The sequence below is a fragment of the Rhinatrema bivittatum genome, chromosome 4 (assembly GCF_901001135.1).
Source record: "Rhinatrema bivittatum chromosome 4, aRhiBiv1.1, whole genome shotgun sequence".
NCBI lineage: Eukaryota > Metazoa > Chordata > Amphibia > Gymnophiona > Rhinatrematidae > Rhinatrema > Rhinatrema bivittatum.
Genome location: NC_042618.1, coordinates 273,136,455 through 273,160,496, shown reverse-complemented (window position 1 = coordinate 273,160,496; position 24,042 = coordinate 273,136,455). Strand labels below are relative to the sequence as shown.

Sequence of the window (24,042 nt, the reverse complement as noted above, 5' to 3'; positions counted from 1 at the left end):
CCATTTTGAAATCAGCCTCTTTCTATGCCAAGCAGTACTCTGACTGCTTTCCGGCCTACCTGTCTTTTGTCAAAGTTATTCTCACACTACAGTCCCTCGGGGTCCCATGTGTAGCCTGCCTGTATCTGCCCTCTGTCCCATGTTGAACTGCTGTTTAGGGGTGAACCCATTCTAGGGAGCCCTTTCCTGCTCATAGGAAAGGGAACTCTCCCCGTTTGTAGCCTGCTTGTTTCTACTGTCCCATGTTGAACCGCTGTTTAGGGGCGAACCCATTCTAGGGAGCCCTTTCCTGCTCATAGGAAAGGGAACTCTCCCCAGGTGTAGCCTGCCTGTTTCTACCCTCTGACCCATGTTGAACCGCTATTCCATTTTGAAATCAGCCTCTTTCTGTGCCAAGCTATACTCTGACTGCTTTCTGGCCTAGCTGTCTTTTGTCAAGGATATTCTCACACTACAGTCCCTGGGAATCCCGGATGCAGCCAGCCTGATTTTAAAAGACCAGCGAGAGCCCACTGGACCCCAATGGAAACCCTCCACTTTAGGGGCGAACCCATTCTAGGGAGCCCTTTGTTGCTCATAGGAAAGGGAACTCTCCCCGGGTGTAGCCTGCCTGTTTCTACCCTCTGACCCATGTTGAACCGCTGTTCCATTTTGAAATCAGCCTCTTTCTATGCCAAAAAGTACTCTGACTGCTTTCTGGCCTACCTGTCTTTTGTCAAGGTTATTCTCACACTACAGTCCCTCGGGGTCCCGTGTGTAGCCTGCCTGTATCTGCCCTCTGTCCCATGTTGAATCGCTGTTTAGGGGCGAACCCATTCTAGGGAGCCCTTTCCTGCTCATAGGAAAGGGAACTCTCCCCAGGGCTCTTGTTTGAATACTGGCACCCGCAGATGCTCCACTCCACCCAGGCAAGGTTCATCATGTTTCAGGTCCTAGCACTCATATTAGACTCCCTGGTCCCTGTTTCAAGACGGGTCGGGTGCACAGTATGCACAGTTGACAGTCCCACCACATGCTGAGCCTCATCTTGTCTTGCCTCCTTGTCTTTCCCTTATCAAACCACAGGGAACTGACTACCTTGGCTCTGCCAGCCTGTCTTGCCCCTATCAACTTTCTGCCACTCTGCCTTGCTGCCAATCACCAGATGACTCACTCAACTCCTTGTGGTGTTATTGCCACTATCATGGTTCCTCAGTGTGTTGGTGCTAGTCTATCTGTTTGCTATGTTCCCCTTCATTGTGCTGTAGGATGTCAATGCCACTTGTTTTGCCGCTTTGCCTGTCGTGCTGCCTTTGAGGGTTCATGCATTTGTTATCGGTGCTCTCTATTGAAGCTGTGGTGTGTTTTTTACACTCTCGCTGCACTCTTGCCACTTCTGGTACCCCTTTGCACCTTTACAGTGCCTTAGGCTATTCATGCCACTTTGGTGCTACTTTGCCACAGTCTAAGTACCTTGGAGCTCTTTTGTTGTTGTGATGATTGCTCCCCAGAAGTTTCATCAAAATTGATAATAAAACCCCAATTCTGCAGCCAAAAATAGGCTGGAAACCCTTCCCCCATTGACTTTAATGGGAACCGGAAAACGAATTCACATATCAACATATCGGGGGCGCCATACATCCGAATGCAACGGAAATGACCCCCGACGAATAGGTATCACGAATGCAACGAAAACTTTTTGGCTGCACATCCCTAGTCGGTACTGTTTTGGTATTCCAGATTTGTCTATTAGAGTAACTGTATTTTTGGCAGGCTGTGATAGCTTTTATTGGAGCAATGTAAGTAATATCCAAAAATACTGTACATGAGTTATTGAGACAATATAGAACCCATCTTTACATGTGAATGTCTCTGATCTGACATCTGAAGAAGGAACATGTAGTTTTAAAAGCTTTTGTACAATATTTTTAGGTAAATGTATTTTTTTATTTTACAGGTATTTTAGGCAGCCTGACTTGTTTTGTTTTCTAAATAGGAGGTATTTTGGTGTTTTAAAGCTTGAGGTAATATTTGCAGTGTTGCCTTTTTGTTGGTAGGGTTGTAGTTTGAGTACTTGCTGTTAGTGCTGTTCTTGGTTTGGGAGGTTTACTATATTGTAATTGTTTATTCATGGCTTTCTGAGGGCCAAGCCCACACCCATTACATGTTACAACAGGCTTAATGCCATTTGGGTTCCATTTGTCTTTTGTTTTTAAAGGAGAGAGGGTTGAGGGAGGGAGGGAAGGTGGGCGGCGCATGTGGCGGGGGAGAGGGGGTTGAGGGAAGGAGACTGAATCCCCTGTTATAAATGTCACTGCACTCCACTGCCTGCTAACCACTAAAGTTCTCCCTCTTCCCTTTTACAAAATAGTTAAATTACCATATTTTGCCTGTTATTTGATTTCTAGGTATAGCAGTGTGATGGTGAGAACAGTGGATTGGAAACCCAGGAATGATTCTTATTCTAACTCTTGCTGTCTTGGTCATGCATGTACAAGGTAGTGAATGGGGTCAGCTGGCATCATTTTGAAAATGATGGCCAGAGGGGCAGGAGTAAGTAGACATCGCTCCTTCTACAGGAAGAAACACCACCATCACTGCCCCTCAGCTAATAACTAAGCATGGGAAAGGCCAGGGGAGCAGATATGGGGCAGGGAGGACAGGATTTAGTCCCAACATTGTTTTTAAAGGGCCACAAGAGAGTGGGGCTTATGGAATCTAACAGCCCTTGCAGAGGGTTTGAGTGGGGGAGGCCAGTGGTCCAATATGCATACTTGTGCACTTTGGATGGGGCCTCATGTTTAAAAAAGGATTGGATAAGTTCTTGGAGGAGAAGTCCATTACCTGCTATTAAGTTCACTTAGAGAATAGCCACTGCCATTAGCAATGGTAACATGGAATAAGACTTAGTTTTTGGGTACTTGCCAGGTTCTTATGGCCTGGATTGGCCACTGTTGGAAACAGGATGCTGGGCTTGATGGACCCTTGGTCTGACCCAGTATGGCATTTTCTTATGTTTTTATGTTCATGCCAAGCCCCATGCCTCCTTGATGCCAAAAAAACCCCCTACTTCTCTATGAGGTATAGTTTTTTGTGGAAACAGTCCTGTGAAGCCTTTTTTGCGCACTTCTTTTTGCAAAATGACATCATTAAGGAGCTGCTTTTGCATCGTGGCAGCTCATTAATGTGCCATTTGAATAAAGTTTTGCTCAAAGTGAAATACATGCAAAAGTTTACTAAGGCAAAGGTCACTTTCATTACAAGTTTTTGTAAAAGGAGATTTTGTGAAACATTTTGTGCAGAACTCGCACACTTTGGCATTTTTGCACATTTATGGGCGTTCTGCAAAAGTTTTGGCATGAAAAAACAATTTTACAGCTTAATACATTGGCTTGAAAATATAATGACCTTGATAAAAGAAAATATACAATTCAGTTCAATGGCTATTCACAAATAGATACATACAGTAAATCAGACTTACCTTAATTATATCAAGACCAGGTTGAGGGTATTCTAGAACAGGAAGTTGTTCATCTATATTCATCAATCCAATTTCATCGGGGTCAGCTCCCTGACTTACTAGATACACTACTTCTTGCAGCAAACTCGTACCTGTGGAAATGGAAATTTATAATATGATTTTACAAAAGAGAATAGTTGCAAATAAAGCCTTTGCTGTCACAGAAGAAAATCATATGCCTCTGAATTTGTTACTCTTGGTAAAATGCATTTTTTTCTCTGCATAATCAAGAAATTAGATCTCTCCTTGGAAGTAGTCTACCTCCCTCTTAGATCTATCAGGAAGACTATAATACTATAGTAAAAATTAGGTCCCATGTCCTATAGTTCAGGGCAAGGGAGCAAATGAAATAAGTAGGACATTTACTCGTGGACACAGTAAATATTACTTATTTTATTAATTATCTAATTAATTCATGTCCTTGACAGATCAAAAATAGGGGAGGGGGAGCAGGGAAGGAACAGGACAGGTCATGGTTTGTGTGCACAAAACATATTTTCTGTGCTTAAATCCTGACTACAAGTCCTGGCACCAGAACTCTGGCTTCTGTTTATAGCTATTAATACTGTGCCAGAGACTTTACTGCACCTCTGACCAGAAGTAATATTTCCAGCACTAACAGGCCGATAGAGCAGTGCGCTCCGGGGTAAGGGGTAATAGCGCGTCGAAAACGCACGTCCAACCCCCCCAAACCTAATAGCGCCTGCAACATGCAAATGCATGTTGATGGCCCTATTAGGTATTCCCGCGCGATTCAGAAAGCAAAATGTGCAGCCAAGCCGCACATTTTACTTTCAGAAATTAGCGCCTACCCAAAGGTAGGCGTTAATTTCTCCGGGCACCGGGAAAGTGCACAGAAAAGAAGTAAAAAATGCTTTTCTGTGCACCCTCCGACTTAATATTATGGCGATATTAAGTCGGAGGTCCCGAAAGTTAAAAAAAGTAAAAAAGAAAAAAAAAAAATTGAAATAGGCACACGACTCGCGGGTTGAAAACCGGATGCTCAATTTTGCCAACGTCCGGTTTCCGAACCCGTGGCTATCAGCGGGCTCGAGAACCGACGCCGGCAAATTTGAGCATCGGCTGTCAAACCTGCGGACTGCCGCCGCTCCTGTCCGAAAAGAGGTACTAGGGACACGCTAGTGTCCCTAGCGGCTCTTTTTACTGCCGGCCCTAATTTAAATAAATTAATTTACTGTATCGCTCACACAGGAGAGTGTCCTGTGCGCGCGCTGGGAGAGCAGGCGCTCGCCCGCTCTCCCGCGATTTTTACTGTATCGGCCCGTAAGAAAGCATGAGTTAAGCCAGTACACATCTCTGCTTTGGAAGGTAATAGCATGGCATTTCTAAATGAGGGCACTAAGCAATATACACAGTTTTAGGCATACATTTGTATGCAAAATTCCTTGCTGCAACAGGAGTAAAGTGTGAACACAAAAAATGTGCGCACAACTGCAGTAAAACTGTGCGCTTTGCTGAGATCACCTGATTACATCAGGCCCAGTGTTAGGAGTCTTCCTTATCTATTCAGAGGAGAAGGAGAAACCACCAGCTCTATTCAGTACCAATAAAGGAAGCTCATGGTCTAGGCATTCTCTAGTGTATGGATCTAGGAGTCAGAGGAAATCCCTGCTGCAATGTTGTGTTATATTGATTGATGAACTATAAAATGGTGCGATTGTTTAGATTTTGTTTTTCTAACTTACAAATGTCACCAGAAGAAGGTGTACTGTTTTATAAGGGTGTGCATGTTGCGGTTCTGGCCGTGAGCACCGTGGCCAGGTGCTTACCTCCAGGTTCCCGGACCTGCTCCCGCTCCCAGAGGCCTGGTTTGCGGCCTGGTTGGCGGTGTTCCCACTGGGGCTGCACCGCTGCGAGCCCTCCCATGGACGCCCGGCTCCTAGGCGTGCGCGCGCCACTTGGGCGCTTTTCTAGGCCGTTTCCCGCTACTGGTGACGCCACCCAACTCCTGACGTCAGACGCCGCAGCCTTGATAAGCCGGCCACGGCCGTCCAGTCTTTGCCTTGCAACGGGTTAGCCTCCCGGTTTCCTGTTGCGCTGTGCCCTGGAGTGACTCACTTCACTTCGTCACTCCGTTCCTGCTACAGTACCTGCCGGTTCCTGCCTGCTTGCTACAGTACCTGCTTGGTTCCTGCCTGCCTGTTACAGTACCTGCTTGGTTCCTGCCTACCTGCTACAGTCCCAGCTTGCCTGCTACTGTTCCTGCCTGGTTCCAGTACCCGAATCCTGCTACAGTTCCTGCCTGGTTCCAGTACCCGAGTCTTGCTACAGTTCCTGCCTGGTTTCAGAACCCGAACCCAGTTACAGTACTGCTACTGTCCTAGTCTGGTTCCAGTTACCTGTCCTGGTCCACAACCCGCCTAAGTCCCAGCGGTCGGGCCCCTACGGGCTCCTCCTGGGGGGGGCTTTGGCTTCCAAGGGTGAAGCCACCTAGGTCCCAGTGGTTGGGCTCCTATGGGCTCCTCCCAGGGGAGTACCAGCTTCCAGGGTGAAGAGCATCTACGTCCTGCCTGAACATCTTCCTCCCGGCCTGCTATTCACTAGAGACAATGACCACCTTTCCCAGTCTCCAGCAGGTCGGCCCAAGGGTCCACTAAACAGAGACTCCCATAACAGATTGCAAGGCCATGGACTCGGCGGATGCACCTGCTCCCTCGGATCTGCCCGGGATGGCCCGGCGGATGCTACAGCACCAGAGCTGCATAGATACTTTGGCAGCCACGGTGGAACAGCTATCCTCGCGCCTGGAGTCCTTGCCTTCCGCTGACGGGGCCCCCGAGGGTCACAGCTCCTCTGTGACTCGGCTACCGGCACCCTCTCGTTACGCTGGTGATTTAAGGACCTGCCGCGGCTTCTTGAACCAATGTTTTGTACAGTTCTCCTTGTTGCCTCGGCAGTTCCCCTCGGATGCAGTGAAAGTGGCATATATCCTGTCCCTGCTTGATGGGAAAGCCTTAATTTGGGCTTCTCCCCTTTGGGAAAACAATGATTCTTCGCTAACGGACTTACAACTGTTCATCACGAACTTTCACCAGGCCTTTGATGAGCACGCCCGAGTAGCCACAGCTACGTCTGACCTGCTGCAACTTCGTCAGGGGGCTCGCTCCTTGGCAGATTATGCAATGGAGTTTCGGACTTTAGCCCAAGAAGTAGGTTGGCAAGATGTAGTCTTAAGGCCATCTTCCTGGAAGGCCTCTCCGGACGCATAAAGGATGAAATTGCTGCTCGAGATCTGCCGGAGGACCTCAACGCCTTGATCGAGATGGCTGCCCGCATTGACCACCGCCTACAACAACGGGCCAAGGAGCAATGCTTCTCTCGCCATAGTCCGGCTCATAGGCAGAGACCTGTGCCCTCACCCAAGAGTTCTCGTCCAGACGCTCCCACCTGCGAACCTATGCAGCTGGGACGGGCCCCGCTCTCTGCTGAAGAAAGGCAATGTCGGCGGTCATTGAGGTTGTGCCTGTATTGTGGCCAGAAGGGCCACTTCTTGGCATGCTGCCAGGGGCGTGTGGAAAAACACCAAAGCCTAGGAGGTCTGGAGGAGCTCCTCCTAGGTTGTACTACAGCTCCTCAATGTACTGTCCCTGTTACCTTGGAATATCCCGGAGGCTCCTTTGAGACGATGGCGTTCCTGGATTCCGGAGCCGGAGGTAATTTCATCCTGCAGGAATTAGTCTCCCAGTTGCGAATCCCTACGCATAGACAGGAAGTTCCGGTTCGAATTACCTCTATCCAGGGGATGCTTCTTCCAGGACCTGTCCAGATGTCCACAGCACCCATTACGGTCCGTACCGGGGTGATCAATTCAGAGGAGATAGCCTTCCTAGTATTGGAGAAGGCTGTCTACCCTGTGGTGCTAGGGTTGCCATGGTTACAGAAACACTCACCCACGATTCAGTGGGATACGCTACAGATTGTCAAATGGAGTCCTTTCTGCCTAGCCAATTGTATGAAAGTGCCTAAGACTCCCGTACTTCCCTTGATGCACTCTGCAGTGGTGCCTCCAGCACCTTATGAGGACTTTACGGATGTATTCTCCAAGACCAAGGTGGAGATCCTTCCGCAGCATCGTCTGTATGACTGTGCTATAGACTTGCTATCTGGTACTATGCCCCCCCAGAGGAAGGGTTTATTTATCCCTTATCCGTACCTGAGACTCGGGCCATGTCCGAGTACGTAGCGGAGAATCTGGCCAAGGGCTTTATCCGCCCGTCCAAGTTGCCTGCAGGGTCAGGTTTCTTTTTCGTCAGCAAGAAAGATGGCTCACTGAGGTCGTGCATAGACTATCGAGGCCTAAATTCTGTTACCAAGTGAGACCGCTATCCGCTCCCATTAATCCCGGAGCTCCTTGATCGGCTTCAAGGAGCGAAGATTTTCACAAAGTTGGACCTGCGAGGAGCGTACAATTTAGTCAGAATCCGTCCCGGGGATGAGTGGAAAACTGCGTTTAATACCCGAGACGGGCATTACGAGTACCTCCTGAAGCCTTTCGGCTTATGTAATGCCCCGGTGGTGTTCCAGCACCTGATGAATGAGGGGTTGCGGGACCTTCTGAAAACCTGCGTAATTGTTTACCTCGACGATGTGTTAATCTACTCCCAGGATCTGTCGTCGCACCGTCAGCATGTCCGACAAGTGCTTCAGATACTTAGGGAGCATGGTCTGTACGCAAAGCTGGAAAAATGTAGCTTTGAGAAGACGTCCCTGCCGTTCCTAGGTTACATAGTCTCTGCAGCTGGCTTTCGAATGGACCCTGAGAAAGTGACGGCTATTAAGAATTGGCCCCAGCCAAGGGGTCTTAAAGCGTTGCAATGCTTCCTCGGCTTTTCTAATTTCTACCATCACTTTATTCCCAATTACTCTCGTATTGTGGCACCGTTAACTGCCCTCACCCGAAAGGGGGCTAACGAGGTGGATTGGCCTGCTTCTGCCTGTCAAGCTTTTGAGGCCCTTAAAGAAGCCTTCTTGTTAGACACTTGCCTTTGCCATCCGGATCCCAGCCGGCCCTTCGTGGTGGAAGTTGATGCCTCCAATGTGGGCGTGGGGGCCGTACTGAGTCAGTACTCTGATTCCGGACAGCTGTTGCCCTGTTCATATTACTCAAGGAAATTTTCCCTGGCAGAGAGCAACTACTGTGTTGGGGACAAAGAGTTGCTAGCTGTGAAACTTGCCCTGGAGGAATGGAGACAGTGGTTGGAAGGAGCCAACCATCTGGTTACAATTTACACCGATCACAAGAACCTAGCATTTTTTAAGCAAGCCCAACGCCTGAATCCAAGACAAGCCCGGTGGTCGCTGTTTTTTGAACGGTTTGACTTTACGTTATGCTACCGACCCGGCTCGAAGAACGTTCGAGCTGACGCGCTCTTGCGCTCTTCTGAGGTCGAAGAGACTCCTGATACACTCCAAAATATCTTGGACCCTAAGAAAATAACTCTTGCTGCAACCTCAGTGTCCTCCCAAGGGAAGACCATCGTTCCACGTCGCTCTCGGAGAGCAGTTCTCGCTTGGGCCCATGACTCCCTCACTGGGGGCCATGCGGGGTGGAAAGGGACTTTAGACTTGTTAAACCATTTCTACTGGTGGCCAACAGTGAGACAGGATGTCCAAGCTTTTGTGGGCTCATGCCCTACTTGTGCTGTTCAAAAGCCGCCCACCGGGAAGCCTAGGGGTCTTTTGCAACCTTTGCCCATCCCGGTGGAGCCGTGGATACACATCTCCACCGATTTCATTCATCGTGGACCCTTCCTGCCTCAGGAGGTAATTCAGTCATGTGGGTAACCGTGGGACCGATTTTCCAAGATGGCGCACTTTGTCCCTTTGCCTAAGCTACCTTCTGCACCTGACCTGGCCGGCCTGTTTGCCCAGCATATCTTTAGACTTCACAGTCTCCCGCAGGATATAGTCTCCGATCGAGGCCCCCAATTTACAGCTTGTTACTGGAAAGCCTTATGCAAATGCTTCAATGTGCAACTTAGTCTTTCGTCAGCGTTCCATCCTCAAAGTAATGGGCAAACAGAACGAACCAATCAAACTCTGAAGACTTTCCTTCGTGCCTTTGTGAACGAACTTCAAGAGAATTGGGCTAAGTTACTCCCGTGGGCGGAGTTCTCGTATAATAATCACACGCATGCTGCTACTGGAAGTTCGCCGTTCCTCGTTGTTTATGGGAAGCAACTTCGTCCGCCCTTACCTTTGCCTGAACCTAGTGCACCCCCGGCAGTGCAACTCTCAGCTTGCCAGCTTCGTTCCTTGTGGATCTCTACCCAGGAAAAGATCCGTAAGGCTGCCCTGTCCGCTAAGAAGTGGGCAGATAGGCATCATCAGCCAGCACCTATCTTCCTTCCAGGAGACCGTGTCTGGCTTAGCACCAGAAATCTACAGCTACAAATCCCGTCCAGACGACTAGCACCGAAATTCTGTGGGCCTTTTCGAGTCGCCGAACGTGTAAGAGCAGTCTCTTACCGTCTGCGCCTACCCTCCTCCATGCGCATACATAACGTCTTCCATGTGTCATTGCTGAAGCCTCTTGTGTTATCCAGGTACCACTCCTGGGCTCCTTAACCATCGGATCCTTCAGTACCGGACGAGGTCACGTATCAAGTGCGTGAAGTTTTGGATGTCCGGTTTCATCAACGCCGATGGGAATACTTGCTTGCCTGGGAGGGTTGCAGACCCGAGGATAATTCTTGGGAACCGGCCCGTAACATCCTCAACAAAGACTTATTACGGCAGTTCCATCTGGACCACCCAAGTAAAACCCGGACCGGCTAAGAGGGGGCGTAAGAGGGGAGGTACTGTTGCAGTTCTGGCCGCGGTGCACTGCTACTAATGAATTTCAAGGGCAAATGATATCCCATCAAAGAATGAAAAATATGTTTAAGCAAAATATTTAAATATTGATGAATATAAATTTTGATATGTGCCACATCAGAAAGCCAGGCGACGTGTTCTATGCACTGAAGAACAGTCCGGTCTACTAATCATTTGCGGCATATACAGCTGGAACGCTTGATAATAATTCTTGACAAAGTAAGTTTTAAACCAATGTCCCGACTTAAAGTAATATCAAAATTTATATACATCAATATTTAAACACTTTGCTTAAACATATTTTTCATTCTTTGATGGGATATCATTTCCCTTGAAATTCATTAGTAGCGGTGCCTCCTTTGTTTTCTTTGTTATATTAGAGGATCGCAAGAGTGCTCTTTTTTGTTGTGTTGTCATATTATATGAGCCATGTCAGGCACAGAACAACTGAAAAACCTCAGGTTCTCTGAAGCTGAGTCACAACCTCTTCTCACCATACTCTAAATTGTATGGGGCAGATTTTAAAACTTATGCGCGGGCGTAGATTTGTTCGCGCAACCCGGCGCGAACAAATCTACGCCCGATTTTATAACATGCGTGCGCTGCCACGCGCATGTTATAAAATCCGGGGTCGGCGCACAAGTGGGTGCACACGTGCACCTTGCGCGCACCGAGCCCGAGGGGAGCCCCGATGGATTTCCCCGTTCCCTCCGAGGCTGCTCCAAAATCACACCTTGGAGGGAACTTCTTTTCGGTCCCCCCCACCTTCCCCTCCCTTCCCCTATCTAACTCACACCCCAGCCCTACCTAAATCCCCCCCTCCTACCTTATTTTATTTCTTATGCCTGCCCAAAGCAGGCGAATCTTGCGCGCGCCGGCCAGCTGCCAGCGTGTGAACCTCTGGCAAGGCCACGTGAAGGAGGCCTCAGGACCGTCACCATGCCACCAGACCCACCCCCAGACCACCCCCTGACCCGCCCCCTGACCATCACCACGCCCCCCCCAGACCCGCCTCCTTCCCACCCCTTTTTCGAAGCCCCGGGACATACACGCGTCCTGGGGCTTGCATGCGCCACCGAGCCTATGCAAGATAGGCTTGGCAAGCGCAGGGGCAGCTTGGGGCAGCTTTTTGGGGGTTATGCGCACAACCCTTTGAAAATCTGCCCCACTCTAAATTGTATGCGAATACCAGAAGTTTAAAAAAGAATGGTCTGTTAAAATGTATGGTACTTAATGAACATATTGCTTCTACGGCAGCGGGAAAAAAAGTAGAAAACAGGATTTACATCCAGGCAACAACCAACAAGGACTGAACTTCACAATCTGGGTAAACAATCGTGGGGGTAGCTGCTTATTTCGGCAGTTATACCCTAAACCAATTAAGCCTGATACATCACTTTGAAAGTATATACAGCATTGCTATCTGCTTCAACGGTAGGGGGAAGTGAGGAAAACAGGATTTGCATTCAGACATCAAGGCATCGATCTATGCAGTCTGGGTAAACAAGCATCGGGGTAGCTTGCTTGCGGTTACAACCCTTAAGCATAAGCCTTATGCTCACCTTTGATGCAACTCCAACATTACTCTCTGCATCAATGACAGGAGATGGCAGAAAATTTGAATCAGACAGTTACCAACAAGAGCCCTGAAGTTGGTGGTTGGAGAAACAGATAAGTATGGGAAAATAAGAGTCGAAGCTTGCTGGGCAGTCTGGATGGGCCGATTGGTCTTTTTCTGCCGTCATTTCTATGTTTCTATGTTTCTAGATTATGGGCTTGGGGTGGGTTCTTAGTGCATGGGGTAGGTTCTCTAGGTGCTGTGAGTTGTAATGTTGTGCATGGGGTGGATACTTAGTTTAATTTTTCTCTCTAAAATGTCATTTATGTTTTATTTATATAAAATTAATCATGCATAAATTTTAATCTGGTGTTACTTTTATGTTTGTGCATTTTCATGTCATAGATTGAGGACCTCAAGAAGAAGGCCAGATGACTTCGACTGAAGAGGCAGCGGTGGATGGATTTGATGCAGGCTCAGCGGGCCAGGATTGGTGGTAAGGTTTTTTGTCTTTAGCCATCAAGGCCATATGGTCAGTTTAGGCCCAGTTTCTAATGGCATTCACACATCAAAGTACATCCCTTTTATTTTGTTAATCTGAAAGTCCAAGGTATTTTCTATGGATTAGGCTCCTCAGACCTATTAGTTTTTCCCTTGCCCTGCATCTCCACTGTTAAAGCTATAACTTCTCACAAATATTTTTGTTCTCTTCACAGATGACATCCCGTCGTCGGACGAGAAGGAGGATGAGGAGAAAGAAGAGATGACAGCCGGCAACACACTAGTCCCAGGCTCCACCCAGGCAGCTGCATCCACTCTTCCCCCACCTCAGCCACAGCACTTTCTCCCCCACCCAGGGCTGGTGGAAACACTAGGCAAACTAGATGATTGCCTAGGATGCCACAGGTTTGGGGGCGACCCAGCAGCCACCTACTGCTTCCATCGGACCTGCTCAGAATTGTGAAAAAACTTTGTCCCAATTCTCGAACTGGTGGCAGCTGCAGAACCTCCTTCTTCCAGCCCTCGAGAACTGGAAGAGGAAATTTGTTGTGGGTCCGTGTGCGCAGGAAGAAGAATGCCCAATCATCGTAGCTGGAAGGAGTGGCCGGAAGAAAAGATTGAGAGGGTCAATTGCAGCATCACCCGTACCGTGCAGCAGGAGAGAGGCGCGATTGGCCAGGCCGAGCGGCTGAACAGAGGCAGCGTTCAGCCGAGCCGCATGGCAGGAGAGAGGCAGCGATCGGCCGGGCCCACGCAGCAGGAGAGAGGCAGCGATCGTCCGGGCCGCGCGGCTGAAGAGAGGCAGCGATCGGCCAGGCCGCGCAGCAGGAGAAAGGCAGCAATCAGCTGGGCCGCACGGCAGGAGAGAGGTAGGATCAGCTGGATGCGCTGCAGAAGAAAGGCAGCATATCTGCTGAACGAGGAAGACAGTGGAGGCCATCTGATGCTGTGGAAGTCCAAGAAGAAAGCTGCTGCCTACACCTAGGAGGGAGAGAAAAAGAAAAGAGTACATGTGTGTGAGCATGTGTGAGTGCATGTGTATATGAGAGCATGTGGGGGAAAAAAGAATATGTGTTTGTGAGAGAGCATATGAGGAAGAGTGAGTGTGTGGGGGAGAGAGAGCATTTGTGTTTGAGAAAGCATGAGGGGGAGAATGTGTGTGTGTGTGCGCATGTAGGAGAGAGAGAGCAAGAGTATGTGTTTGTGAAAGCATGTGGGGGAGAGTGAGTATGTGTATGAATATGTAAGCGAGTATGCTTGTGCTGGAGCGTGTGTATGTGAGAGAGAGGAGAAATTCTTTGTATTGCAGCCACCGCCGCCTCCCATTAATCCATGACAAGCTCAGACTGAAAATCAAAAGTTCCCAGGTATGAGTGTGGGAGATTTTTTATCCTTATTTTTAATTATAGGGTGGTGTTTATGTGTTTGCTGTTTGAAATATTTTATTGGTGTTTGGGAAAGCTTTCAAAATTTGCATGAGTCTTTATTGGATATTCTATTCATCAGCTGTTATGAAATTATTTTATTAGTATGATTTTACTATTATGATTAATGATTTATATATCTTGATTTTATTGTTTGTTTCATGAGGAATGGTGAAATGTTTGTTTTTCCATTGTTGCACTGTATAGAGTCTGGCGTGTTGCATTTTACAATATATTTATACTTCATGGTGGCTTTATTCTGTATTTGATGAGGGTCTGTGTTCTGCATGCGAGACTGAGATGAAGCATTCTGTTAGCATGTGGCTTCTCTGTAGGGATCTGTAGTAGCTTGGCCTGTTCTGTTTTCCTGATAGGAGGTGTATTGATATTTTAGATTCTGGTGTAATATTTGTGGTATTCCTTTTCATAGGTAGGGTTGTGACTGTTTTTGAGCATTGGCAGATAATACTGTGTTGATATGAGAGGACCATGCCGTCACGAAACATGTTACAATGGTACGATGCCATATGAATTCCAAGTTGCAAGATTTTTCTTGTTGGCATCACAACAGTGCACGTAACTATCACAACAACTGTATATTATTTTTACCTTAGAATGTCATTTTTCATTTAAAAATCTGTTATAAATGCATAAAATTGTGTATGTGGAAGTGGGGGGAGGGGGGTGCTAGGCTATAAGGTTTGTCTAGGGCACCTAATACCCCTTGCACCGGTCCCTGCCCCACCCCATAGGACCTCCTCCCCATTCTGACCAGGGCAGTAGGGAGGCAGAGAATCAGAACTAGGCAGCCTTTGCTGCCGAGGGAGGTCCATTTCATGATCCACTCTCTTCCCTCAACATCTGGGAGCTCTGCTGGAGAACCTGGCTCATCGCTTGGAGCAACTGCTTGCAGGCAAATGAGCCAGTTACTCAGAGGCAATTCGCTCAAACCCATCCAATGCTGGGGGAGGAGATAATAGTGAATCAGGCAGCCCTTGGGGGTCTGCTGAGGCTTACCATGCACCTAGTTGAGGTCCAAACAAATCACTCCAGACTTCTGCTGCCCTTAGCTAGGCCCTTAGCTAGGCCCGCCTGTTTTCTACCTCAGCAATATCCCTATATCTGTTGCCTTACCTCCTTACTGTCCCGGCCCATATTTTTTCCATGTAAAATAGTTTTTCTCCTTAAATAATCCCACCCTTCCCTTTAATTTTTGTATTGTAAATAGTTATTTTATAACTATATTTAAGGATTTGAAAAAAAATAAAATTCCAAAGGTGAGTGTGTCTTTTGTTGGGTTTCTGCAATGAGAAAGGCGGTTGTATGTGGGGCGGGGAAAGACAGTAGAAGGTAAGTAATGTTTTAGAAGTTTTTACTTAGTGAAGAGTTTAAAAGGGGGAAGGGAAGAAGGCGGGGGGGGGGGGAAGGGTGCTCTGATGAACACAATTCTTAATACAGTGGGAAGTGGGAGGGGATAGAATAAAGGTGATTAAAGGTAAAAGGTCAGACTGTGAGGATAATAAGAAAGTAGGAAGGGGAGGGAGGCACAGGGGAGAGACTGTAGGGGGGATGGAGGAAAGGGGGTTTGGAGAGAGATTACCTAGTGAGAATAGGTGAGGTTAGTGTGCAGAGAAGATGTGAGAATCCTAGTCCTTGTATGGGAAAGGAGGAGGGGGGAAGGTGGTTTGGAAGAGGGAGTACCTTAGGTGAATAAAATATTTAAAAATTGATGGACAGAACCTTTAAATAAATAAACAAGGTGAATTCTGTGCAAATGATTATTTAACATTAAAGTAAAATGACGATTGGTCGAGAATGGAAAGGTCTCTACAAACAGACGAGGCTTGCAGTAATAAGGAGTGCCAGCACTGGAAGAAAGGGGCCAAAATTGCCATTTACATGTACAGCAGCGATGAGTGGCAACAATGATATCCACCTGAAAAGGGGAGGCTAATAAACAAATAAAAACATTGAAAAATTGTCATGAACAAATCTTGCATAAGAGAAGAGGAAGGGGAGGAATGGGGGAAGGAAGGGGGGATGGGAGAGTGAGTACCTAGAGGAAGAAGGGGTGGGGGATGGAGAATTTATTGAGTAATGAGTTTTGCACCAAAGGAATGGGGGAAGGAAGGGGGTTTGGGAGGAGTGAGCACCTAGAGCAGGGGTTGGGAACCTTTTTGGCTGAGAGAGCCATGAACGCCACATATTTTAAATGTAATTCCGTGAGAGCCATACTAACTACAACCCCCCCACCCTCCTGACCCCCCCAAGACCTACCAAATTAATTTACTACAACCCCCTACTCTCCTGACGCTCCCCAAGACCTGCCAAATTAATTTACTACAACCCCCCACCCTCCTGACCTCCCCCACCCCAAGACCTGCCAAAAGTCCCTGGTGGTCCAGCGGGGGTCCAGGGCTCGCAGACAAATCTTAATAAAAAGTAAAATCTAACAAAACCCCCCACCCTCCTGACGCCCCCCCCCAAGACCTCCAAAATTAATTTACTACAATCCCCCACCCTCCTGACCCCTCCCCCCCAAGACCTGCCAAAAGTCCCTGGTGGTCCGGGAGCGGTCTCCTGGACTTGGGCTGTCGGCTGCCAGTAGTCAAAATGGCGCCGACGGCCCTTTGCCCTCACTATGTCACCGGGGTCGACCAATGGCGGCGGTAGCCCCTGTGACATAGTAAGGGCAAAGGGCCGTCGGCGCCATTTTGACTACTGGCAGCCAACAGCCCAAGTCCAGGAGACCGCTCCTGGACCACCAGGGACTTTTGGCAGGTCTTGGGGGGGGGTTGTAGTAAATTAATTTTGGAGGTCTTGGGGGGCGTCAGGAGGGTGGGGGGTTTTGTTAGATTTTTACTTTTTTATTAAAGATTTGTCTGCGAGCCAGATGCAGCCATCAAAAGAGCCACATCTGGCTCGCGAGCCATAGGTTCCTGACCCCTGACCTAGAGGAATGGAGGTGGAGGGGAGGGGTTGGAAAACTTGTCATGAGCAAGTCTTGCATAAGAGAAGAGGAGGTGGGAATGGTAGAGGTCTCTGCAAACAGACGAGGCATATGCATGGAGATGAGAGTTGAATGTGAGAGAAGCATTTGCACCGGCTACAGATGCACTAGCTCATTGTCCATAACCACGTGCAGCATAGATGAGCAATGAAGTTTCTTATAACCTGCATAAGAGAAAAAAAGAAAGAGAAAAAAATTAATAGCCATAACCTTCTCCACAATACACTTCCAACTCTAGGAATCCAAGAAGTGATGAGACCACTGGAATTTTAAAGTGATGCTACTCACATGTTTAGAAGAGACAAGCGACGGAGGAGAGATGACCAGTATATGAAGATTCAGGAGGATGGAGGCATGTGCGAAGAAACGAGAGTTGAATGTGAGACAAGCATTCACACCGGCTAGAGATGCACTAGCTCATTGCCCATATCCGCATGCAGCAGTGCCGAGCGAAGACAGGCCAGGCAAAGGCAGAGGTAGGGAGGGACAGAATTCTTGCAAGCATGAGGTCTGTCAGTACCAGAAGGAAGTGCAGAAGCTGTTTGCCTTTCTCCATGTACAGCATGGATGAGCGATGAAGTTAACATTCTTTATGAAACTACCATTGATTTTGAATAGGGTTGCCAACTGTCCAGTTTTGGACCAGACAGCCAGGTTTTCAGGCATTCTCTACAGTGTCTAGTCAGAAGTACCAACTGGACACTAAATGTTCGGTTTTGCAGGTGGATCCTCCTTTTTCCCACAGCCTCTTAGTTAGAGGAAGAGAAAGGCAGGTCAGAGCCTATCGGAGGAGAGATGTGCTGTATCCCTGCCTCCTTTCCCTTGCTGTGATTGGACACTATAGGGAGAGGAGGTGGTGCACAGCACTCAGCTCCCAGTGGTTCTGCAGATAATAGATACACTGTTTAGGCAGTTTACTGGCAGGATCTAAAATTTATGCAAATGAGGGGGTACCATTCCCCCATCCCAGCCTCTGACCTCAAGTGTCCAAGCCTGGTCTATGGAAAAGTTGGCAACCCTAATTTTATACAATGTACTCTCATCTATTTCTGGCTATCCTGATCCCTCCCCCACCCACCCCCACCCCTGCCTTTTACTCTGCCTCTACCTCTGTGAGAGGGGTTATTTTGGTTGGCTTGGTGAGTTTTAGTAGCATTCATCTCCCTGATTGAAGCACATAGGTCCTGGGTTGAGTGTCTAGCCTGCCTTTGCATCTTTCTAACTTCTTTGCGCAGCTGCTTAATCTCATACTGGATAAACCTCCATCCTGTTGTCATATTACACTGAATCTGCTCCAGCCTAGCAATTAGTTCAGCTGCTAGGTTCTCCACAAAGGCATCCTTGGATGTGCGTGGAATTTCAAATGTTATCCCCTTCTCATTGCCAGCAGAGGCCTCTTCAACTGCAGGGGACCCGCTGCCCCCAGAATTGGGTGATGTCTCAATGCAAGTTAAATTTAGCTGAACATTATCATTGTCTTCTTGAGTGTAACCCATGGGCTCACTAAACAATATTATCGATTCTTCCTGAAACCCATCTGCTGCAATGGTAGAATTGTCTTCCTCTACTCCTGTCTCCTCTACAGCATTTTTCGTCACCTCTATGCTATGCCCACATCCTCCGTCTATAGTGTCTCTGTCAGTCCCTCCTGTATGGACCCCTGTGATAAAGTCTCTTTGTAGAGTGGCCCTTATCAGATCTTCTACTTCTGTAAACTGAACCTTGCATGGTGGCCATTCTGTCTGACGCTGTGACCTTGGCTTTTACAGCTAATATGATGTCACGCCAGCAATACTTTAATTGTTCCACTGACCTGTTTGCCATTAACAACATCCTCACCAAGGATCTGTACAGTAGCATTATCACCTCCTTTTTCCTGTGGGTTATGCTTCTTTCAACAAAGACCAGCATCCATCTAGTCTTAGCCATTGCCTTGACACAATGCATTACCACCTTAGATCATCAGACACTATCACCCTGAGGTCTTTCTCTCAGTTTGTACATATCAATCTTTTACCCCAATCACATACAACTTCTTTGGATTGCCATATCCCAAATACTGTACATGATTCTGAACTTCTTGGCATTGAATCCCAACTGCCAAATCTTTGACCATTTCTCAAGCTCTCCTAGGTCACTGCTCATTCTCTTTATTCCTCAGATATGTTCATTCAGTTGCAGATTTTCATCTGCAAAAATATGAAAGTTATCTTCTAATCCCTGTGCAATATCACTCTCAAAGATATTGATCAGAATTGATCGTTGCGAAACTCCACGTATTACTCTTCTTTCTTTAGAATAGTTTCCATTTATCACTATTCACTAATGTCTATCAGTCAATTTGTAACCATCCCACTACCCTGGGACCCACTTTCAGGATTCCCATTTTATTTATCAATCTCCTATGTGGAACTGTATCAAATGTCATTCTAGTAACCATGGATATTGAAGTATTATATGCTAATATCCCCAAAAATCAGACACTAGATACAATTTACACCTTGGTCATGTCTCAAAATGATCATTTTCCTAAGAGTTTTCTAAGAGATTTGGCTGAAATAACTCTTTTTCATATTTTTTTTAGTTTTAATAGGACATTTTATCTTCAAATGAAAGGCATCACAATGAGGCTACAATGGCACTCGCTGTGGTAAATTTATGTGTGGTCAAATATGAACATTTTTTAGAGTAATCTTCCTTTACACCATACATATATCTTTGTACGTGATACATTGATGATGTATTTATAATATGGATTGGATGTGCTGAATTATTATGCTCCTTTCACACTTGGATTAATCTCTGTAATAAGCATTTAAAATTTACCATGCAGACTTCCAATATTAGGATTGCTTTTTTGGACATAATGATTGAATACTCAGCTCAGTCAGCTGCAAGTTTCAAGACTACTATCTTTAGATAGAAGCAGGGTTATCTGGGAAAATCAGGAACTGGATCAAGCACTGGATCAGGAACAGACATCAGACATCAGGCAACATCAGGAGCAGACATCAGGACAAGGTGCCATCAAAGCAAGGCAGACCACAGAGGACCTGGATCAGGAGACATTACAGGCAACTGTAGAACCCAATCCAAAGGCAAGTAGCAAGTGAAATGAGAGTCCTTTTATACTGCAGGATGTAGGCAACTCCCTGGGAGGAGTTTGCCAGGACTGCCCCTTGCTGGCCCTATAACTGGGGTGGAGAGCTGCGGGCCGGCCCCTAGGGAGAAGGGCGTGGCCAACCAGGAAGTCCAAACGCAGCCAAGCAAGCCACGGGCAGGCCTCAGGAACCGCTAGGCCTCCCAGACCCTGGAGCAAGTCCTGGATGGTGCACAAGCGAGGTCCTGGCTTCGGAGCGGCCTCCGGAGGGAAGGTAAGATACCTCCTGTAGCACAGCAACAGGGGGGATCGTAACACCTAGCAACATCTATGAAGTGTGTCTTCAACAACTTTTATGCTTGTAAACCAACCCAACACCAACACAGTATTTCAATAATATCTTCATTATTTGTGGTTGGTCACATATTGCAGGTGAAAGTGCAGGGAGGCCTTCACTGCAATGCTTGATATAAAGAGGGAACGCCGACAAGAGGACTAGGCGGCAGAATGCGGTATTAAGTACCATGTGGCAGAATGCGGTATTAAGTACCATGTGAATTTGACGGGAGTTAAACCTTGCATTTTCTAAGTTCAGGATAACCATTCTCTGATGTGGTCACAGTCCCTGAAGCAGCTTGGAGCGAAACGTACGTCGGACTGCACAAGTGCCTTAGGATCGAAAGTTCATTCCCCTAAAAGAAACTCCTGAACAACTTGATCTACAAAGCACGGCAGCGCTACAGACAAGTAAGGAAGCGCAGCGGCGCTCCGCACAAGTAAGGAAAATACCGTCCTTTATTAACCAAACACCGTCACTTCATTAAAAAAATTTTATAATATAGAAAAAAGAAGAAAAAATTGTTTAAATTCAATAATAAAATAGCATTTCAAGGACTTTAACAGACCGATGATTAAACATGACCCGTTGTGGTTGAGAGCCTGGCTTAAACAAACCGCGGGTGTTATGATGGTCCCACAGCTTTAAATAAATAAATGCACAGAAAAGAAAAAAATTTGTAGCTTGCAACGTTTTGGTGTGGAGACAAGTGTAGCTCGTTGTACTTAAGCAATTAACTGTTCCTTTATAGTGGTATTTGAAGTCTCCCATTATTACCGCACTACCAATTTGGTTAGCTTCCCTAATTTCTCTTAGCATTTCACTATCAGTCTCACCATCTTGACCAGGTGGACGGTAGTATACTCCTATCACTATAGTCTTCCCCGACACACAAGGGATTTCTACCCATAAAGATGTGCATTCAGTCTCATGCAGGATGTTTATCCTGTTGAACTCTCTGCCATCCCAGACATAAAGCACCACACCGCCTCCCGGGTGCTCCTTGCTGTCATTGCAATATAATTTGTACCCCGGTATAGCACTATCCCATTGGTTGTCCTCCTTCCACCATGTCTCTGAGATGCCAATTAAGTCTATGTCATCATTCACTGCTATACATTCTAATTCTCCCATCTTAATTCTTAGACTTCTGGCATTAGGATACAAACATTTCAAAGTTTGTTTTTTGTATTTTCATTCTGCTTTTTAATTGATAGGGATAAGTTCGAATTTTTTAGCTCAGGTGAGTTTTTAGTTACAGCCACTTGGACTACTTTTCTTATAATTGGAACTTCACTGCCGGGATGCCCTAATTCTAATGCATCATTAGTATCCTTTGAAGATACCTCTCTCCGAACCATGCGCTGCTGAGCGACTGTCTGCTTTCCCCTTTGTTCTAGTTTAAAAGCTGCTCTATCTCCTTTTTAAAAGTTAGCGCCAGCAGTCTGGTTCCACCTTGGTTAAGGTGGAGCCCATCCCTTCGGAAGAGACTCCTCCTTCCCCAAAAGGTTCCCCAGTTCCTAACAAAACTGAATCCCTCTTCTTTGCACCATCGTCTCATCCACGCATTGAGACTCCGGAGCTCTGCCTGCCTCTGGTGACCTGCGCATGGAACAGGGAGCATTTCAGAGAATGCTACCCTGGAGGTTCTGGATTTAAGCTTTCTACCTAAGAGTCTAAATTTGGCTTCTAGAACCTCCCTCCCACATTTTCCCATGTTGTTGGTGCTCACATGTACCATGAAGGCCAGCTCCTCCCCAGCACTGCCTAAAATCCTATCTAGGTGATGCGTGAGGTCCGCCACCTTCGCACCAGGTAGGCATGTTACCAGTCGATCCTCACGCCCACCAACCGCCCAGCTGTCTACATTCCTAATAATCGAATCACCAACTATGACAGCCGACCTAACCCTTCCCTCCTGGGCAGTAGGCCTTGGGGAGATATCCTCGGTGCGAAAGGACAATGCATCATCTGGAGAGCAGGTCCTTGCTACGGGATCCTTTCCTGCTGCATCAGGTTGATGCTCTCCAATCATGAGACCTTCTTCCTCCAAGACAGCACCAGGGCTTTCAGTCTGAAGTTGGGAGTTGGCTACTATGTCCCTGAAGGTCTCATCTATATACCTCTCTGTCTGCCTCAGCTCCTCCAGGTCTGCCACTCTAGCCTCCAGAGATCAGACTCATTCTCTGAGAGCCAGGAGCTCTTTGCATCGCATGCACATGTACAATTTCTCACCAGCGGGTAAAAAATCATACATGTGACACTCGATGCAAAAGACTGGGAAGCCCCCTTCTTGCTGCTGGACTGCTGCCTTCATCTCAAATTTGTTCAGTTCCTACTTAAGTTTTAGGTTGCTATGGGAGTAGGAATGTGTCTAATTAATGTCCTTTAAATGTACTAGTGAATTCACTATATGTCTGGTAGTGGCCTACACGGGAATGATCAAACTCTCAATAAGGTGTTTTTGGGGGTTTTTTAAGTGGCACCTACCTATAAATTAAAGGATGAGCTAGGGGTGGGTGGGCGAGGAGTGGGAGGGTTGGGAAATACAAACAGTCTAACTTCAGTTAGTTAGCCAGAGTGACTCACTGCTCCCTTGATTAACAAATGTTGGTACCTAATCAAACTAAATCACCCTACTTCAATACTTTTCCAAGGTGAGTAACTGAACTGAACTTTTCAACCTTTTTACTTAGATATACACTGCTCCTAGCTTATTTCTAGCTTCTGGGTACTTTTTTTTTTTTTAGTATACAAACACTCTAACCTTTGCTTACTAGCTGCCTTACAGACTTTAAAAAATAAACACACTACTGCTTACTAGCTGCCTTACTGACTGACTATTTAAAAAAACAGTCTAACATGTTTATTTGCTGCCTTACTGAGTATTAAAAGCACAAACACACAAACACACTAAATAATATAACCAAATAGTTAACTTTGCCCCAATACTTTTAAAAAAGACAATGTCCCAAGCAAAACCTTACTGATTCCTTTCAGCCACCAGCAAAGTGATCCTCTCCTCTCCTCTCAGTGCTCCCACTGGCTGGGGAGGAGCCGGCTGTCGTGGTACATGTGGGCACTAATGACATAGGAAAATGTGGGAGGGAAGCCAAATTTAGGCTTGTACAGAAACAAAGAAATTAAGATTTTTAAGCATACCAATTCACATCACCATCGGTACTAAAGAAACAATCATACTTTCCAGACCCCAAATATAATATTAAAGGGGGAGACATGCCTCAAATAGGAGCTATCAAACAAGAAACAATTTTCTATGAATAAACATAACATGTTTATGCTATCCTATCCTTCATGTTGCTCTGATATAGGACTGACTTGAACAGAGGTAAGTAACATTATCTAATTTTAAGATACATCTACAGGAATACCTGACCATGAAAGTAGCGCATAAAGAGCAGGCTTCCTGCCGCATCGCTAGGAACCCCTTCCTCCTCTCTTGGGTAACTTTGGCCAAATCTGGGAAAATCTGCACCACTTTCCCCAAGAATTCAACTCTCATATATTAAAAATAATTTCTCATTATTAGACCTAAGTCTTGTTCATATATAAACGATACTAAGAGAGTGGCTCTCTCAATTATCTCAGGCGTTGAGGTTTCTAAAAAGTCTATTAAGTTTCCCATGTCAATCGATTGAGATACAGCATTCTCTCTTGCTCGTGTAAATGGCAAGAAATACACCTTATTAAATGCTGGAATATTTTCTGGAGCAATATGAAGTACTTCATTCAGGTACTTGCGCAGTGTTATTCTT

At 46.7% G+C, this 24,042-nt stretch overlaps 1 protein-coding gene across 1 annotated transcript in view; it reads right to left on the bottom strand.

Annotated features, from left to right (window-relative positions):
- Positions 1 to 24,042, bottom strand: part of SULT4A1 (sulfotransferase family 4A member 1) — a 171,890-nt gene that overhangs the window by 131,817 nt on the left and 16,031 nt on the right. Inside the window, exon 2 of the mRNA XM_029600128.1 lies at positions 3,461 to 3,591. Coding sequence (XP_029455988.1) covers positions 3,461 to 3,591 — 131 coding nt within the window. The remainder of the gene's footprint in view (positions 1 to 3,460; positions 3,592 to 24,042) is intronic.